This window comes from Bos mutus, chromosome 11 (assembly GCF_027580195.1).
Source record: "Bos mutus isolate GX-2022 chromosome 11, NWIPB_WYAK_1.1, whole genome shotgun sequence".
Lineage (NCBI taxonomy): Eukaryota > Metazoa > Chordata > Mammalia > Artiodactyla > Bovidae > Bos > Bos mutus.
This window is the reverse complement of record NC_091627.1, coordinates 80,344,221-80,357,886: the sequence shown is the minus strand read 5'-3', so window position 1 is coordinate 80,357,886 and position 13,666 is coordinate 80,344,221. Positions and strand designations below refer to the sequence as shown.

The 13,666-nt window shown below is 34.4% G+C and overlaps 1 protein-coding gene across 1 annotated transcript in view; it reads right to left on the bottom strand.

The window, feature by feature from the left end:
- LRPPRC (leucine rich pentatricopeptide repeat containing) overlaps positions 1–13,666 on the bottom strand; it is a 99,428-nt gene that overhangs the window by 70,918 nt on the left and 14,844 nt on the right. The window contains exons 4-12 of the mRNA XM_070379656.1: positions 11,156–11,277; positions 10,992–11,050; positions 10,239–10,325; positions 9,445–9,571; positions 8,766–8,910; positions 8,307–8,452; positions 7,952–8,057; positions 7,763–7,870; positions 314–432 (exon numbers count right to left, since the gene is read on the bottom strand). Coding sequence (XP_070235757.1) covers positions 314–432; positions 7,763–7,870; positions 7,952–8,057; positions 8,307–8,452; positions 8,766–8,910; positions 9,445–9,571; positions 10,239–10,325; positions 10,992–11,050; positions 11,156–11,277 — 1,019 coding nt within the window. The remainder of the gene's footprint in view (positions 1–313; positions 433–7,762; positions 7,871–7,951; positions 8,058–8,306; positions 8,453–8,765; positions 8,911–9,444; positions 9,572–10,238; positions 10,326–10,991; positions 11,051–11,155; positions 11,278–13,666) is intronic.

Genomic DNA, 13,666 nt, shown 5'->3' with positions numbered 1-13,666 from the left:
CTCAAAACATAGGTACAGCTACATTGTAGAGTGGGGTTAGAGTGAAATTGTTTTATTTAAATTGTGTGTGATATTGGCACGTTCTCTCTTCAACACAAGACAAATGTTATTTTCCCTTTTAAAGTTTTTTTTAAAGTTTAACAACCTTACAGGTGTTACACTCACCAATATTTTTTTACAAAGCTTTAGAAAGTTATATACCAACATGACCATTTTAGTACTCGGCTCAGTGACTTTTTCCTTGGTTACCACAAAACACTAGGGAGGGAAGATGCTCTCTTCAATTATGAAATTAGAGCCACACTGTGCTCACCTGCAGAACAGCACGAACTGACTTTATACTATCAAAGCTCGGAAACACGTAATTAACGTACGTCTCCTGATCAGGAGTCACTCCCATCTCATGCATTCCTTTCAGGACTTCCACTATACCTGTAAGATCAAATTTAAGAACACAGAGATGAAGAACTGAGAATACATTAACAAAAGATCAAAGTTCAGTTCATCTATTTGAATTTTAATGCAGGAAAAGTACTCAGCATTTTGTTTGTCTGAAAGAGAAAGAACAAAACTGGGTGATAAGATGCTAAATGAAAAAAATTAAACTGCTCCTTCCTACATCTCTCCCTATTAATTCATAAGAAAAATGAAAACAATTAAGCCAGATGCTTAATAATTTCCAGTATCCCAACTGAACAGAGATCATAAAACATCACTGCTATCACACAGCATTGATGGATCTACAAAATAAAACTTGACATGAATAAATATCAGAGACAAGGGATTAGAGGAGTGGGGTGAGAAGAGATCTGTTTAAGACAAAAGTTTTTAAGTTAAGCACGTATGTAAAGAATTCCTTGTGAATTCTTATTAATAACTACCCTGTGAATTCTTATTTAATAACACAAGAAAGAATAATTGATTCTAATGAGCTAGTCTCATTGTATTTTACACTATAAAAGTCTAGTAAATTGTTCGTTCTTTCATTTCCCCCATTCATAAAAACATCTTTTATTAACTTCTCAAAAGGACAGTTCATGTTTTCCAAAGCTATGGTTAGCTTCAAATAGTACAAACATTTTTTTAAATCAGACAATTCTAGAATATTGTCAAACTATTCAGGTGCTACCTACTTTGACAGAAGCAATAGTTTAAGAAAGACCTCATTTATTTTTCTCTTTAGAATTTACTTCTTTAGCTTTATTACTTTCACATTGTTAAAACTTCCCCTAAAAAAAATCCCTGTTTTTGATTTATGGTATTATCTACATAAAAACTATATTTCTTTAAGTTTCTTATGTAATAGATTCTAGTACCAAAACTTGACTATAAATTCTCACTGAATACAGACTTGCATATAGAGACAAGTCTGACTACATTATGAATATTGCACATTTTTTAGATAAAATTCAGATTATGGATCAAAACCTTTTAAATTTAAACAGTTCATTATATTTAAAATTACCCAGTATTTTCAAAACCTTAATTAAATGTATTTTTCACTATGTAAAAACAACACAGGAAAAAAACCCCAAAAGACAAAGCAAGTGCTTACATATAGATTAAAGAGAACATGCATGTCAAGTTGGTCCATACAGCACACACAAGCCTAAACAATAATTGCAAGAAAAATCTGAAGCTATTCCTCCAACAACTCCCTGGGAATTAGTACTAACAACCTTTATATCTATCATAAAAATAGCAAGTCACACTGGGCTCTTCTTCATACGCAAAAATTACTAAGCACTTGGCGCAGTACATAGCTGCTTTACAATTACTAGTAATAGACCTGTGCTAATCTAATGTCCTCAAAGTATCTTCTGGCCAGTAATGACTGCTTTCATGACCACGGTTTAAAGTAAATTTCTAAATTTCAGGTACGACATTACAGTGAAGTGACAAAACAAAAGCAAGGTTTGCAGTTTAAAGAGACTTAGCTTTCAACTCTGGTCCTGGCACTTAATGGCAGAGTAACTGTGAGTAACTCCACTTTCAGTTCAGTTCAGTTCAGTCGTTCAGTCGTGTCCGACTCTTTGCAACCCCATGAATCACAGCACTCAAGGCCTCCCTGTCCATCACCAATTCCCAGAGTTCACCCAAACTCATGTCCACTGAGCTGGTGATGCCATCCAGCCACCTCATCCTCTGTGGTCCACTTCTCCTCCTGCCCCCAATCCCTCCCAGCATCAGAGTCTTTTCCAGTGAGTCAACTCTTCGCATGAGGTGGCCAAAGTACTGGAGTTTCAGCTTCAGCATCAGTCCTTCCAATGAACACCCAGGACTGATCTCCTTTAGGATGGACTGGTTGGATCTCCTTACAGTCCAAGGGACTCTCAAGAGTCTTCTCCAACACCACAGTTCAAAGGCATCAATTCTTCAGAGCTCAGCCTTCTTCACAGTCCAACTCTCACATCCATACATGACCACTGGAAAAACCACAGCCTTGACTAGACGGACCTTTGTTGGCAAAGTAACGTCTCTGCTTTTGAATATGCTGTCTAGGTTGGTCATAACTTTCCTTCCAAGGAGTAAGTGTCTTTTAATTTCATGGCTGCAATCACCATCTGCAGTGATTTTGGAACCCAAAAAAATAAAGTCTGCCACTGTTTCCACTGTTTCCCCATCTATTTCCCATGAAGTGATGGGACCAGATGCCATGATCTTAGTTTTTTATTTCTGCTTTATTGACTATGCCAAAGCCTTTGACTGTGTGGATCACAATCAACTGTGGAAAATTCTGAAAGAGATGGGAATACCAGACCACCTGACCTGCCTCTTGAGAAATGTGTATGCAGGTCAGGAAGCAACAGTTAGAACTGGACATGGAACAACAGACTGGTTCCAAATAGGAAAAGGAGTATGTCAAGGCTGTATATTGTCACCCTGCTTATTTAACTTATATGCAGGGTCCATCATGAGAAACGCTGGGCTGGAAGAAGCACAAGCTGGAATCAAGAGTGCTGGGAGAAATATCAATAACCTCAGATACGCAGATGATACCATCCTTATGGCAGAAAGTGAAGAGGAACTAAAAAGCCTCTTGATGAAAGTCAAAGAGGAGAGTGAGAAAGTTGGCTTAAAGCTCAACATTCAGAAAAACTCCACTTTACTGGGCAACAATTTCTTAGCTTACACACTAGAAATGGCAATATACCCAACCTGTGCCTTCTAGACATTTTAACATATAACAACAATTTAACATGTAACATTTGACTTGATCCTTCTACCCACCATCCATGTAATAAGGCAATACATCAAGGCACTCAATAAACAGAACAATTTTCTGACCTGTAAGAGTCCATGCCTATTAAATGGATGGAAGCAAAGTATCAAAACTGCAAATATTACCCACAGGTATGGAACAAATTCCTGTGGTCTAGGCCTACAGGAAGATGGAGGACATCTGAAAAAACATACTGAACAAAAAGAATCCCAGTATTGCAACTCAGTTTAAACTGATCAGTATATAAAGTTCTATATTAAGAAGGCTTTCATCTCAGCCTACTCAGGGGAAGAGTATAGATTTCTCTACTTAAATAAAGTTGGAAATGCCTCCAGGAGTCCAATAATCTTAATTTTAACAAAAGTGTTAAAGTAAGCATTTTCTTCAATGTCAAAGACATGTCCTAAAATAGAAACACTGTTTACTAACTGCAGGCAGGTGCTTGAAACACTACAAAAAAGGAAAAGCCTACACTTTCCCCTCCAATCAATCAGAAGGACCTAAGATCCAAGTCCTTTTGGACTCAGGAATGATAATAAAGCTCCGTATTATACTTCTCAGGGTGGTCACTAAAACTAAAATCTGTGTGAAACCCTAAAAATACTAAACAAATGTTAATAGTAACAACAACTAAAATATTTTTAGCTGTCTTAAAATACTCTAATAGCATAAAATAACTGTTTCATTTTCTTGCAAACAGGTCAACAAACTAACTACAGACCGAAGATTCCTATACAAACACTTCTCATCATCAATGCCTCAAATATATTTTAATCTCTTAATTCTTCAATCTTCTAATAATGCTTTTAAGGTCAGGAAGAGTGCATTCTGCCTGTTTAGATGACCTGCATTGGTAGCATTTTTAACTTATGTATCTTTCCAACTGAAACTAAGGCAGTTTTATGAAAACCTGGATTCCCATCATTGCTCAGATGAGTTCAGTCAAGGATATTCACTTCAGTAACTATAGTCGGACAGGAAGATGCAAACACTTCTCAGTAAGAAAGGTGACTGATCTGACACACCTACATGTATCTTCCTCAAAAATACAATCCACATTTTAAAAAAATATTCATATATTAACTTAGATAAACAAGGATCCCAAACCTCTGTGAACTTAGAAAATCTAAACGATCTAGTAAACAGTATTTCAAATGTAAGCACCATAAAGTTTATGAATCAAAAGGAAAGTCTCCATTCAAAAGTTTTAAAGGAATTAAAGTACTTCAAACTACTGGGAAAGATACATGGGTTTTCTGAACAAATCCCACTGACTAGGGTTGTTTATGCCACATGATTTTAGACTACCCAGAGAACTCACTTTACAAGGAGGGAATTTCTTATTTTTTTAAAAGTACCCCCTAAAATAAGGATTCTTTTTTATTCTACTTGTTTGACTTAGTATGAACAGAATGCCAGATTTCTAATTTATATCCACTGAAAACTTTGATACAGTTCCATGTATTCTGGCATCAAGTATTACTGCTCAAAGTCTAGAAAACTTATTACCTTAGTGATCTTTAAAAACAAAAAAACTGAACAAGGTTTGAAGCTTCTAATCCAATTCTGAGATTATAGAGAAAATACTATGTTTTAAAAAAAAGAAAAAAAAAAACAGGAAATTAATGTGTGATATAGTATTGTTAACTAAAGTACAGATTTTGTTCAAATTAAAAAAAAAAAAAACTTACTGTAAGCCATTTGGGGAAAAAAAGTAAACTGCTTCCGATAAAACCAGACACAGATGCATCTCCATTTGTTTAGATTTTCAACAGAAAGCATTTTACTAGAAAAATAAAAAGTACCTTCTACTCAACCATTTTACTCAACTGGTATTTAGGCTTTCATACCAGCCTTTCCTTTCATATTTTACCTTTTATATTCTTATTTTCAGGTTTCTAAAAATATACCAAGGCATGTAGATCCTTAATCATTCTGCATTATTTCCTCTCACTTGGGCCAGTCCACTAAAATTCTAAGAGAGGATTTTTCCATTTGTGCCACAGAGAAACACCAGCAAGAAAAGCCATGAGGAAGTCGCTATAAGAATCTTTTTTAGGGCTTGGTGATGGCCAAATCTGCAGCCAGAAAAATTCTATTCAATAAACGTTTGATCATGCTACAGTTGAAAACTTGGTTCAGTCTGATCTGAGCTCTGAATACCTTTCTTTGATTTCCTAGTTTTATTTTTTCCTTATGAAAAATACTCCTCTACATCCTCCATCTCTGTAGCCATTACTTTCTTCTATTTATTTCTACCAGTTTACATATGACATTCCCCAAAAGATAAAGTCACTGCACTATTAAGAATGTTACTTCTTTATCTTACAGGGTGCTGGAGAATTGATGGTTTTCAACTGTGGTGCTGGAGAAGACTCTTGAGAGTCCCTTGGACTGCAAGGAGATCAAACTAGTCAATCCTAAAAGAAATCAGTCCTGAATATTCATTGGAGGAACTAAAGCTCCAATACTTTGGCCAACTGATGCAAAGAACTGACTCACTGGAAAGACCCTGATGTTGGGAAAGATTGACAGGAGGAGGAGAAGGGGACAACGGAGGTTGAGACGGTTGGATGGCATCACTGACTTGATGGACGTGAGTCTGAGCAAGATCCGGGAGTTGGTGATGGACTGGAAAGCCTGGCGTGCTGCAGTCCATGGGGTCGCAAAGAGTTGGACCCGACTGAGCGACTGAATTGAACGAAACTATATAAAATATGTACAGTCATTGACCTGTTACATGAAGAAAAGTCTGTAGAACACATACTTTGTTTTCAGGACTATTTGCAAGAGAGAAATGAGTTTTTAAAAACTATAAACCAGCTGACAATCTCTTGTACTCTCAGGCTAACTTCCTCAGTTTTCCTATTTTCCCAGTTAAAAATCTTCATTGATTAAAATAACTGGTACCACTTTTTTAAAATGTCCTTAATTCAAAAATCAATACCTAATTTTTAACCAACAGCTAAGAATTTTTAGAAAACAAATACAGTATATTTACCAATGTCTAAATATGCAGTTGTTAAGGTATTAGCAATGAGTATTTACAATAGGAGGACAGAAACTGTGTTCTAATCCAAGCACCACTGACGACTACATGTAGAACCTAAGACCATTCACTGACTCTCTGGGCTCTCAGTTCCTTCATTAATATAATGGGAGCTTCCAAAAAGGTACCTTTGATCCAAACAGTCTAAGAAAAGAGGGCCGGGAGACAAGAGTCCACTTTTCTACCAGTCTGAGATACAACTATGGAAAGAAATTACCTGAATTCTTCTTTCATGTTTACTAAGTAGTAAAATGTAGTAAACAATTCAAGTCTACATACTGTGATAGGTTGAGGAAAAAAAACTGACCTGATGAACCAACAAAGGTTTCAACGGGAGTACTCAAAGTATTTTCATATCTGTGTACAATGGACAATACTAATATGCCCAAGGGATTTTCATGGAATGATGCAGATTTTCTGTGGTTCAAAAAGACTAGGTTAAAGGTTACCTCTTGGAGCTTTCAGAACTGGAGGATACGCAAAGAGTTAATCAACTAACATATTGTTTTCCCAAAGATTTTTCTAAAAAGGATTTAGATACTTTTAGAGCCAGAAACAATTAGGGAAGACTTGTTTCACTATTTCCTTGAAACCAGAAGACAGCTATATATTTAAAACAAAATTGCAACATCAAAGTCTGCTAAAAGCACTTTTTTGTTGTTTGTGCACTTTGTTTGTCACCCAATGTCATACTAACAACCCTGCATCTCATTCTAAAGCACATTATACAGCAAGATAAAATGAAAAAGACCATTTTTTGTTTCCCCAAGGGGGAAGTACTTCTGTTAAAAGCATCTTTTTATGAGACTACTCTTTCTGAATTACCAATAATGCAAACCAAGGAATTAGATACTGTGCTCTAAAATTTAATATTTGTTCAATTCTTATTCATATCCTATAGACATCCCATGTGTACAGGGAAAAGCATGCTAAATGCTTAAACGTACTTAAGAACCTGGAAGATTGAACATTTCTGTCCTTCAATCAGTAGGCTGTCAGGCCATGAGCACTTATTTTGCAATAAAAGTTCTCTTGCCTTTCCTATTATTTTAACAGCTCAGTAAAGGAAAAATAGACTGGTCCAGAAAGAAAACGGTCTAGTTGTATGGTATATAACATTGACTTTAATAAGGCTAGATAAACTAATTTCAAACACTACATGTATGTAAAACCAAGAACTAAAGCGTTTTTTGAAGAACTTAAAAATGATGAACTATTTAAAGCCACAATCACAAGTTTGAAAAAAAAAAAAAAAAATCACAAGTTTGAATACCAAGATTAGAGATGAAATAAGAAATGAAATTAAGATGAAAGAAATCCATTATGTTTGTCTTTTAAGCTTTTACCTAATACTTTACCATGGCTTAAACCAATTCTATTTCCCCATAAGGTTTAATAAGTATGTTTCCTCAAATAATTCAATTAAATGTGTACAGAAACTGTTATACTGGATATCTGAACCACTATATCTGTAAAAGGTAAAACCAAACCTTGAACATTTTTCTCCTTCTGATGTCCAACTAGCAATGGCCAAAAATAATGAGTTCTAATAGGAAAACCTTCTTCCTTCAAAGCCTTCATCAGCACTTTTGCCAAATCTGAAAGAGATACCATAAAATATATCAAAGCTACCTCAGCAAAACTTGCTTATGTGAGTTCTAATTATGAGAATACAGTACCGAATTTTTGAGCCACTAAAGCACACTGGAGTGTGAACTGCAAAGGCGACGTGTGCAGCTGGGCTTCCTTTAGCTTCTTACAGTAGTCTCTAAGCTGCTCTGGAGGCTAGAAAAGAAAGGCACTACACGTCAGTTCAATCTGCAAATATCCTACCATTTGACCTTCTGCCTTTGAGACAAAAGCAAAGTGTGAACCCCTCATCCTCTTTCTGCCCAAAACTCTTCCAACACAAAAACAAAGCTTTCTTACTATTTATATTAATAGTTGATCTAGTCTCATGTTCTTCTATTTTAAACAATCGTATTTCACTGCCGATTACACTGTCTACAAAGTAAAAATGGACTATTTGAATACCGTATTCACAGTCACACAATGTCGTAAAAAGAAACTGCCAAAGTCATTCAGACTGCTTTCCCTTGATATAGGACATGCTAATAAAATCTGCAATGCCGTATCTTCCAATTTTTCAGTGACTAAAAGCAAAATGAGGTTCATTGTATCTGGAAAAAAACAAAGACATCTTTTGTTACTGATTTAAACAAAATCTGTTACTGATTTCCCATTCATATCAACATCAAAAGACAAACTTATGAACTGCAAGTACCAAAAAGGATTTATCTGCCTAAATAATAAATACTTCCAAATCAAAATACTCCCATGTATTCATTAACTCAATTTTTTCAGTTTATTAAAGCTTTAGAAGAATTGTATGTTCATCTACCACAATACCCTATTGCTAGAGAATGTCCATTCCGTCATGTAAAAATACTTTTATTTTTAGAAAAATTATGAAAATAAAAACTTTAAAACTACCTGGAATATATCTTCTTTCATATGTAATTTTTTCCAAAATTTCTGGGACATATTGAGGATACCCAGCTTTACTGAAACTCAAGATAATTTGCAATAAATCACGATCCATAAGATAAAGATCAGACTTCTCCACTTTCTCCAGGGTCTAAAGGAAGGTCCAGAAATTAAAAGAACAAATGAGATGCAAAATTTTTTAAACTGAATCTAAATAAATTAAAATACCAAGATTTTAAAATTTTATATATATGGTACAGTGGTAAAGAACCTGCCTGCCAATGCAGGAGACTCAAAGAGGCATGGGTTCAATCCCTGGGTCAGGAAGATCCCCTAGAGTAGGAAATGGCAACTTGCTCTAGTATTCTTGCCTGGAAAATCCCATGGACAGAGGACCCTATCAGGCTACAGTCCATGGAGTTACAAAGAGTCAGAAACGACTGAGAGACTGAGGACACACACCATCTAAAGGTTTAAGACTTCTTTTGTAAAACAGAAAATATTCTGTTTCAGCAATAATTGTTACATCAGCAGCAAAGTACTGAACTACAGTAAGAATTCTCCTTCAAGACTACCTATAAGAGATATCATTAAAAACAGATATACACTATACTTTTCCATATCACACAAAATTCAAGAGTTTATACAAATGATTTAAAAGTATGTTTATTTATGTAAGTCACACCTGTTTAACATGGTCAATATCACCCTTCTCGGCATATGCATTCAATAGTGCTAGGTATGTGTCTGGACCAGGCTCAATTCCAGCCTCTTTCATTACTGTGAGAATATTTTCTGCATTCTCCATATCTCTGTACATTAATTCAAAGAAAATAAAACAGATTACTATAATACTGCCAAATGTCATATCATTTAATCTACAATATATTACCTCTGCTTATTAAAAATTCTTAATTCTTAAGTACAAAGATTTAGAATAACATCAGAAAAGGAAAAATACATATTAGATATATATTATAAAAATGTATATGTATTAACATGTATTAAAAATACATATTAAACTAGTAATAGGTTTCCAAAATAATAAGGATCCTTAACATCTCAAATTTTTATAGCTAACTTTCCCAAAACCAAATTAAACCAATAATTACAGACATTAAAGAATGTGCCCTCTTCCATTGGGTATGTTATGACTCAAATCTATCTTTTTAGGAAAGAATAACATCTAGTAAAATATTCTTCAAAAATAAAAATATTTTCTAGGGCACTAGCAAAACAGTTAATAAACTTTACAAAATCAGTTACTTTGGATCAAGTTCAGTTTTTAAAACTGAAAACCTTCAAATAAAAATTTAATCAAACAGATAATTTAAGAATAACTTATATTAAGATGTGCATATTCTACCACATAGACTCAAAAGAGTTTTTTTAGAGTTAAACATAGTTTTAAGAATTTTCTACAATAGCTTCCTATAAATTAAACCTCACTTGAGAGTAAATCCCTAGGCTGAGCATTACCCAGATCTTGCATGCCCCGTGACAAGAGCACTGAATACTGCCTCTGTGACTGGAAGATCCTTAGTTTTCATAAATCCAAGAATCGTGCTGCAACAAAAGAGAAATAAAAATACTTCTTGGAAATACATGAAAAACACTTTTTACAATATGTGCACACAAAAATCCCACTCCCTGAAGTTGTATCAATAGTTTTCAAGTACATTTGTTAAAGATAGAGGGTAAATTTTAAAAATCTGATTGTTTCTTCTGTACTACTAATTAAGCTTCAAAAAGCATAAAGTTTAACAAGATTCATTTCATTAAAAATGAGATTGTACATTTCAATTTATTCCTTATTTCCTAAACCCTCCATCCAAAAGTAGGAATAAACTATCCATGAACAATGTCACAACTGATTTTATATAAAACGTGTGAAATAAAGAGAATATTATCAGTTTTATAAATGAATACAATGTAAATGGTTACCAACATTTGTTTTTGGAAACAGCAATTTAACGAACAAAAAAAGTAAAACCAGCTTTTAACCCAACAATTTTAAATTTCTGCTCCAGTAAATTATATTTAATTAAAATAGTAATCTTCAATTAATTAGCTTTCCCCTTTTACACAATTTAGTATTTTATCTAAGTCATATGACCAAATTCGCTAGGCTAAAATCCTTCTAAAATAATTTTCTAATTAAAAAAAAAAATGACTATATTCTAGATCTACAAGACGTACATATTTGTTTGCTTAAACATGCATTTATAATACCTGGCACCTTCAATATCTCCCATATTACAATAAGCAGCAATCAACCTTTGGTATGTCACCTGTCAAAGAAATGGGCCAGTAAATACTTTTTAATAATTTTTTTTCTTGGTTAAAAATAAAAGTTGATATGACCAATAAACACATCTGTAATAGCAACTACTTACTCGATTTGGTTGAACGTTTCCTTTTTCCATTTTTGCCAAGAAGTCAGTTGGTGAAAATTTATGCTCATTTTGAAGGTAGACTTTAAGCAAAGCATTATAGTGACTTACATCATACACAGTACCTACAAGTGAAATTTATATAAAATTTTTAGAAAAGTCATACCCTTTATCACAACTAAAATATGTGCACTTAAATGTAACAAAAAGGGTAAAATGATCAATTCAGAATTTTACCCCATATTTAGACCCATCCATGTAGAAATCCTGTCAGAACAGAGTAAACTAAGTATACAAGAGTAACTATTGAATTAAGGGACAGTTACATGCAACCATCTATTCAAGTATTAAAAGGCCTCTTACTTATGAAGCATAGTATTCCCTTCCAATCAGAAATTGCTTCCTCTAGTGCGCATTTTCCTCTAATTTTCCTCTAGAAAAAATAGTTCCTCTAGTATGTTGGAAAAGCTGAAAATACTGCTCAAAATCCAGGTAAGTGACATCTACTGTGGTTTTTCAGGAAGATTTTATGGTCAAGATAAAAGTTAACGTAACTCTGCTGCTAAGTCGCTTCAGTCGTGTCCGACTCTGCGACCCCACAGACGGTAGCCCGCCAGGCCCCGCCATCCCTGGGATTCTCCAGGCAAGAACAGTGGAGTGGGTTGCCATTTCCTTCTCCAATGCATGAAAGTGAAAGTGAAAGTGAAGTCGCTCAGTAAGTGTCTGACTCTTCGTGACCCCATGGACTGTAGCCCACCAGGCTCCTCCGTCCATGGGATTTTCCAGGCAAGAGTACCGGAGTAGGGTGCCATCACCTTCTCCGACAAAACTCTACTAGGTTTCATTTCTTTATTTCTGTCACAATAACATAGTTCTGCAGATGACAAAAATATTTCTGTGAATTTCATTAAAAATGTTATCTGCATACTTACTATTACGTCTAGTTAATTTCATGGGTCATTTCTCGAAGAGAATTTTTTAAAAAAAATAAATACTGTTATCTTTCATAGAGTGAATTGAGAAAGTCTTTAACTGTCTAAAATTTACATTAAAAACTCAAAGTTTAGGGACATCATCCTAAAGCATCCTACTTTAACAATAAAAAGCTATAAAACAGCTTGTCCTTATGTATCTTACCATATACCTGTATACCTTTAATACTATCTCATGGCTCTGGCTGTACTGTCCATTACTTTTAATGTTACAATATCATGTTCTTGTTCAATCTCATTATGTAATAATTTTACAAATTATCATCAACTTACTTTGTTCAAACTCAAAAGAATATTCTAAAACATTACTATTTTAGATAGAAGCCAGGTTTCTTGCTAGATTAGCACTCACTCATCCACTGGTGTGATCTGGACAATTATTTTCTCCTCCATGGACTGCCTTGTGCTTGCCCACAGTAAAGGTCTGACACTTTTCTGTCATTTCACAAGCCTTTTATGTGCAGTTATGTTTATTAGCTTGGCATTCTACTGTTCAAGAAAAACATAGAGACCTGAAGATGTCATTATATAGCTCCCTTCATCAAGATTATGTAATTGTATTAAATGTGGACCTGCCCTAATACTAAAAAACATGTTTGTGCTTTTTTGTGCAGAGCAGTTTTTATCCCTACCTTTGTCTCTAAATCAGAGCTCTAGTAGTCAAAGTTTTTTGCAGTTTCAAATAAATTAATAGGCTTTGTAAGAAAACAGTTTTATTAAAAAAAAAAATTACATCTATCCTTTTCCAAAATGTGATTATTATCTTAGAGAATTTTTCTTAAGTTAAGATTTGACTGACTGACGAGAGTGGACCTGGGTGTCTGGGAACACCGGTCCAAGCCTTTCACAATAAACTTTACTGAGCCTTTCAAAACTGAACCATGTCAAAGTCTCACTATTTAATGAAGTAGAATTTAAATTTTTTTGAAGTTCATTTTCCACAATTTCAATTACTATTACTTTAGTACCCAACATATGCAAAACACTGGAAGGTTCATGATGAAGATTCAAATATGAATAAGATCATCAGCCGCCTAGAGAAGAGTATCTATTAATGTTAAAAAGACAAATTGACAACTCTAATGCAGGCAACCGATGAGATACAAATTGGGACTGCAAGTAAAAGTCTAGATTGGAGGGATTTAAATTATAGCTTGAAAAATGGATTGCTTTCAAGAGTAAGAAACAAAGAACACTCCAAAAGAGATGAAACGACTTGAACAAAAAAACTTAAGGAGACATATATTATCAGAATGGGGCCAAGAATACACCAGAAGTAATTCTATTTTAAAAAATTTAACATGTGGCAAAACTGAAATGAGAGCCTACCATTTCCAGTGTTTCCTCCAGAATCCCCTGTACTCTGGAAAACTCAGTTCCAGTCTCAGCTCTTTCACAGCTCGTTTTGTAACTTTGGACATGTTATCTAAGCTAAAAAAAAGTCTCTTATAGCTTGGGACTTCCCTGGTGATGCAGTGGTTAAGACGCCGTATTTTCAAGGCAACGGGCGTAGGCTCTATCC